The sequence below is a fragment of the Talpa europaea genome (assembly GCF_964194135.1).
Source record: "Talpa europaea genome assembly, chromosome: 2".
Classification (NCBI taxonomy): Eukaryota; Metazoa; Chordata; class Mammalia; order Eulipotyphla; family Talpidae; genus Talpa; species Talpa europaea.
The window spans coordinates 25,688,194-25,694,193 of record NC_140068.1 but is presented as its reverse complement, the minus strand read 5'-3'; the positions used below and the strand labels follow the sequence as shown (position 1 = coordinate 25,694,193).

The 6,000-nt window shown below is 37.9% G+C and overlaps 1 protein-coding gene across 1 annotated transcript in view; it reads left to right on the top strand.

The window, feature by feature from the left end:
• Positions 1 to 2,968: 2,968 nt before the first annotated feature.
• Positions 2,969 to 6,000, top strand: part of ENPP3 (ectonucleotide pyrophosphatase/phosphodiesterase 3) — a gene marked incomplete at its 3' end in the record, with an annotated part of 74,855 nt that continues 71,823 nt past the window's right edge. Inside the window, exons 1-2 of the mRNA XM_084228812.1 lie at positions 2,969 to 3,117; positions 5,879 to 5,954. Coding sequence (XP_084084938.1) covers positions 3,040 to 3,117; positions 5,879 to 5,954 — 154 coding nt within the window. The 5' untranslated portion in view covers positions 2,969 to 3,039. The remainder of the gene's footprint in view (positions 3,118 to 5,878; positions 5,955 to 6,000) is intronic.

Here is a 6,000-nt window from a genome sequence, read left to right as displayed (position 1 = left end):
GGATTTTCCAATTTTATCCAGTGCTGACAACCACTCACCAAAGTTCATCAAAGAAGTTTTTATCATTTCTGATTTGCTAAGACTTGGTAGTCTTTTGTGGTACAGGGTAAGAAGTCTGCAGGATCCTGGAACATATGTGCAGCAACTTCTGGTTCTAAAACTAATTCTGTTCATTATCTAATGTCCATGCTTCTGGTGGTCAGACCCGTAGATGGAACCAGTGAAATGGGGGTATACTAGACTGACAGAGTGATAGTAAGGAATAGCACAATCCTTCAAAGCCATAGAAGAAAATGTGGCTTTCATACCACCAGATGTTTCTTTAAGGAAGTGGACTCCAATAACAGAAAAAGGGATTTAGACATGATTATCACTATATTCTAAACATATGAGTCACTGTTTATTAAGATAGATTCCTTTCCTATTTCTTTTCACTGCTTTCAGGATAGGAATAGTTTAGTGTTTTGCAAGGAGTGTACCACAGTCCATAGGATTTTTGCAATCTTTGTATTAGAAGAGAGTTCTCAAGCTTTATTAGATCGAGGAAGTTAATATTTCATGGATTCACGATTTGCGAATTAGTGGCTTACTGTCATTTAAATTAGAAGCTTAAGGGCCTCCCCGGTGGCGCAGCGGTTGAGCGCTGGGTTGCGAAGCTGCCCGCGGCCTCTTTGGCACCGGTTCGATCCCCGGCTGCTCCTCGGCCACCGGAGGAGGGTCCCACATGGCGCGCAGACCTCTCCTGCCGCCCGCTGCTCCCCTCAGCAGTGTACTTCGGTCCTTCTGCCTGCTCTGCTCCCCGCTCTGGCTCTGGTGAATTCTCTCACCCTCCCGCGCTTCTGACTGTACCCAGTGCATGTATAAACAAACAAACAAAACAAACAAATAAATAAAACATGCCTCTATAAAAAAAAAATAAATAAATAAAAAAAAATAAATTAGAAGCTTAAAATCAGCATTTTCAGCTGGACTTAAATATAACTTTATGGCCACACTGTTTTGTTGTTGTTGTTGTTTTTGTTTTGTTTTTTTTTAATAGAGGCATGATTTATTTATTTATTAATTTATTTGTTTGTTTGTTTATACAAGCACTGGGTACAGTCAGAAGCGCAGGAGGGTGAGAGAATTCACCAGAGCCAGAGTAGGGAGCAGAGCAGGCAGAAGGACAGAAGTACACTGCTGAGGGGAGCAGCGGGCGGCAGGAGAGGTCTGCGCGCCATGTGGGACCCTCCTCTGGTGGCCAGGGAGCAGCCGGGGATCGAACCAGTGCCGCAGAGGCCATGGGCAGCTTCGCAACCCAGTGCTCAACCGCTGCGCCACCGGGGAGGCCCTGTTGTTGTTTTTTTTTAAGATTTTTATTTATTTATGCATATTGGAGCTGGGGTACAGGCCAGAGATGCAGGGAGTGAGAGGATTCACCAGAGACATAGTGGGGAACAGAACAGGCAGATTGACCGAAGTACACACTGTTGAGGGGAGCAGCGGGAGAGTCAGGAGAGGTCTGCTGAGCCATGTGGGTAGCTCCCTGGCCAGCCAGGGCTTGAACTCATGCTGCAGAGGCTGCTGATTGCTTCATAGTGAGGTGCTTAACCCCTTGTGCCACTGTTAGGGGGAAAGGATGTCCTGAGCTAATTCCATACAGGCTTTGTGGACTGCACCCCCACTCCAAACCAAAGCCATCAAGACATTGGAATAGACAAATCCCATCACCACCAAAGGGAAGGTTGCTGGGACCTGAGGGTGGAGTTAAGCAGGCAGGTTTGGTATAAAAAACAGACAGGTGGGCCTTGGGGTCCCTCGCTTGCAGCCAGCTCTCAGAGTGCCATTTGGGATTCCAGATCGGCGGATCGGGTAGGACACATTTAAGACTTTATCTCCCACTCTTCTCCCTGAGTTGTACATTTCCTCATTTCCCCTTCCCTTGTGAATAAATCTTTTATTAACCTTTTGTGTGTGCCTGCAGCAGAGTATTAAGGCCCTTTGAAGTGTGGGTAAGGACCCACAGTCAGGCCACCCATTTTATATCGGGGCTGCCCTATAACAGTTTGGCACCCAATGTAGTTTCCAAGTTACACCTGTGGTTGATCAGCCCAAAGTAACTTTCCTTGCTTTGGTCACCATAAGCGCACTAGGTCTGCAGGACTCGCAGTGTAATCTTTGTCTCAAGTCCTGCTGCCCTCTAACACCAGCAGGGAGGCCCCTTGGCCACACTGTTAATTAACATCTTTTATCATGTACCTGTCTGCCCCTTCTCAGCGTGAAAAACCTGTAGGAAGATTCCTTAATCTATAGAAATAAGAAAAGAGCAAATTTAACTGATTTGTGAATATTGCCTTGGATTTGAGAAATCAAAAGACTTGCGTTCATGTTCTATTATCTGGCATCTATAAATATGTGATTTGGGTCAAGAAAGTTACATAATTGAAATAATCAGAACTTTACTTCACTTATTTATACTGTAGGGGTAAAGTGCTTGTAAGGGATTTTGCTAGGTTTGACATGAGATAATGTGTATAGCAGCACATCAAATTGTAAACACTACAATGAAGGATATATTTATCACAGAATTAAGTAGTTTTTATAGATCCAACAGAGTTGCAAAATTCCTGCATGGCTAAAGTCCATGTTTTGCTTTTAAACTGTAACATGAAGTTTATAGCACTGTGAAACTCCCTGGAATTTCCATAATGAAGCCTGTTGTTTTGGGTTATTTTTAAAGAAAATAAATGATAAGATTGTAATAAAATTTGATTTTTAAAATACTCCTGTTACAAATATTTTGATTAGTATTTAGTGTAAACTATAAGGAAAACAAGAAGAGTAATCTATAATGAACTGAAAATGGACTTTATCTCTTGGCACTATTGTCATTATTTTTTTCTTCTCTCTCAAAACCCTCCAATCACTAAAAGGCTGTAATCTTCCCACATTTAAAATTCAGTCACAGCGATCTAGCTGGTAGTTTCTCTTTGCTGGACTAGAAAAAGGAAGGAGTACTGCTATCGTCTGGTAAAACAGGTTTATGCAGCTAACACAACAATGGATCCTATGCTGACTTCATCAACAGAAGAAGCTTTCAGAAAGAACACTGTTAAGAAATATAAAATAATTTGTATTGTAAGTACCATTTTTCATTTCAGTCTTTCTAACTTTGTGACCAAGTTTAAATATTTTACTTCATTTGCATTTGTTTGTGTCGCTATTTAAATGTAACATTTTAGTCAATTTACTCTTTTATACCTTCTGACTCTAATGCAGTTAGTGTTTTTAATCATATTTTTTTACTGTCAAGAAATTTGAGTAACAAATGAATATTTGATCAATCTAAAATGTCAGGATCTGTGGCAAGACACTTTGCAGCATTGATTTTAGCAAGATTATGATTACCTTAAAAGCCACCTTTTTATTGCATGAATGTTGTGAGACCAGAAAGTGAAAAATTAAAATCAGTCTCTTCTATTCTGTTAGACTACTGATTTTATTTTATTTTACTTTATTCTCACAGTCTCTTCTGTTTACTTTCTCTTTTTTGTTCTTTTTTATGGTTAGATTTTCCCTCTTCTGAAAAAATAGCTTTCCTTGATCTTGTTGCTCTTTCCCCTCTGCCATCAGCCTTTGAAAGGGAACTCTATCCAGTTTGTTGGTTTTCTTACCCAACCACTGCTTTCTCTCTAGATTTGTTCTGACTGCACTGAATCACCTCTTAAAAGTCAGTTCTACTTTCCTGCTCTTCTACAGTCTTCATAGATATAAGTTGAGTATTTTCTCATTTTGAATTGCTCTCTCCCCTTGCTTTCATGATGGCATTGATAAGTTCCCCTTCTCTACATTCTTGGCTGATTTATCTTCCTAATGCATATCACATACAAATGTTTCTCCAAACTCTACCTCAAGGTCCTTTCTGTAGTCAATCTTGCAATCTCTCATGATTTTTAATGTCATCTTCCCAACCAAGTAAACTAGTAGCTCTGACCTCTTGCTGAGTTTCTGTCTCATCATTTCAAATATTTATCTGCTTGCTGGCTCCTTACCTAGCACCTCAAGCCAAAATTGACCACATAATCTCTCACATATATCCTGCTGCAGTTTTCTCTTTAATTTCCACCTTAAGTAACATCACCACCATTCTCTCTGTCTCTCCACATTGAGATATAAATAAAACTGTGTGTATAAATGTTGAGTTCCAAGAGTATAACAAATAAATCCTTTAGCTATTTTATTTATTCTGGAAACTTTGGAGCCTTCTTTTAGCTCTTATGCCATTTATTATCCTATCTAACCAATTCAGGAACTGTAACCTTGGGAGTAAAATTTGTGCTTCATTTCTTTCCTTTATATTTTGTTTGTGTTTTATTAGTGCATATAATAAAGAAGCTCAATATTTTAACAAAGGTATCCTAATGTTTCCAAATTTTATTTTAAAATGCAAAAGTGATCTGCTGTTTACTAGCACTCGTTATGCCCCAAGCTAAAGCCAAATATTGGGTTCTTGATGATTTTGGAATCCAAAATTCTCCCCTCTCTATTTTGTACATAGTATAAAAATGTTTAAGATATATATATACACCTCAATACCAAGAAGTTTATTCAGAATTATAAATTTGGAGTAAATTAAAGCATCCTAAAGACAACAAATGTTTATTTTTCTCACAAGTTTGAATGGCAAAAGGACCAGTATACCAATTTGCAAATCTCGGATACAAAAGATTTACCATACGAGACTTTCCCCATGTTTTTTAACTTTGTAGTAATCCCAGTCTTGGCCACCACAAAAAGGGACTAAGAGCTAATGATGTTATTTAATAAAGTTAAGTTTACTTTCTAAGGAATGAATACCTGCTGGGAAGTTGCCAACCCTTGAACTAAATTTGAAACTTCATATGAGGAGCTATTTTCCTCATGTGTTAGTATGTTTTTAATTGCCTGTGCACACTTCTTTTGTTAGATATTTTAATATAAGTTAGATATTTAAGTTAGATATTTTAATTTTACAATTGATTTTCAGAATGAAAAGAAAAGGTTGTAGTTTATGTAGTTCTTCATTAAGCTCATTTTGATTTTTTTATTTCCTTTATGAAAGTGATTGCTTTTTGACTATACCAAGTTATTGGATTTGTAAAGTGCTTTCCTAAGTAATTTGTGTAATCTGCTCCAATTTATTCTTTCTTCATGACAATATACATTATTAAAGCCCTGTCTTCTAACACCTTTATCATTGGACTTGGTGGAAGGGCAAAGAGGTGAGCAGGAAGAATTCTCTTTAAATATATCACAGTTTAATTCTAGTGTTAGCATAAAGTTTACTACAGGTAAGAACTTTGTCAGCAGTAGTGATAATGTTTGACACGCACACTCAGTCTTTAGTCACAGAGCTTCTAAGTTACCTTAAACTCATTTATTTGGGCTGTAGATCAGAACAGATCACTTGCCAGTAAATTATTTGGATACTATATTTTTATTTATGTTAACTATTCTTATTATCTTCTGATGGAAAAAGTAGGGGAGAAATCCTTCTTTCTAGAAATGTGGTAGTTAATGATTTCAGTTTTGGAATACCTTTTTAAATAGTCTCCAAATTTGTGTCTAGTTAAGAAAGAAAAGAGCAATGGCAAATGGTTCCCAAGATTTTATTCTCATCTTAACTGAATTTGGGGTTAAACTCACGGGGTCTAATGTATTTTAATTTGAAGATCTATAATAAATGGCATTTAAAATTCTTCCCAAGCCTTTTTTATTTATAGGCATTAGAATTACACATTTCTATCATTGTGGGGTCTGGTATCACTGTAATTAGGGTTTCATGGAGGGAGGGTAGTTATGTGTATCTTTGCATATTCCTACAAAAAATTCCCAAGGTCACGTTTCCCTTTTTAAATAGGTTCTTCTTGCTCTGTTGGTGATTGTGACACTTGGATTAGGCCTGGGGCTTGGACTCAGGAAACCTCAAGAGCAAGGTATGTCCCTCAGTGTTTTCTATGAAACTTTCTTCTGACCTTGACC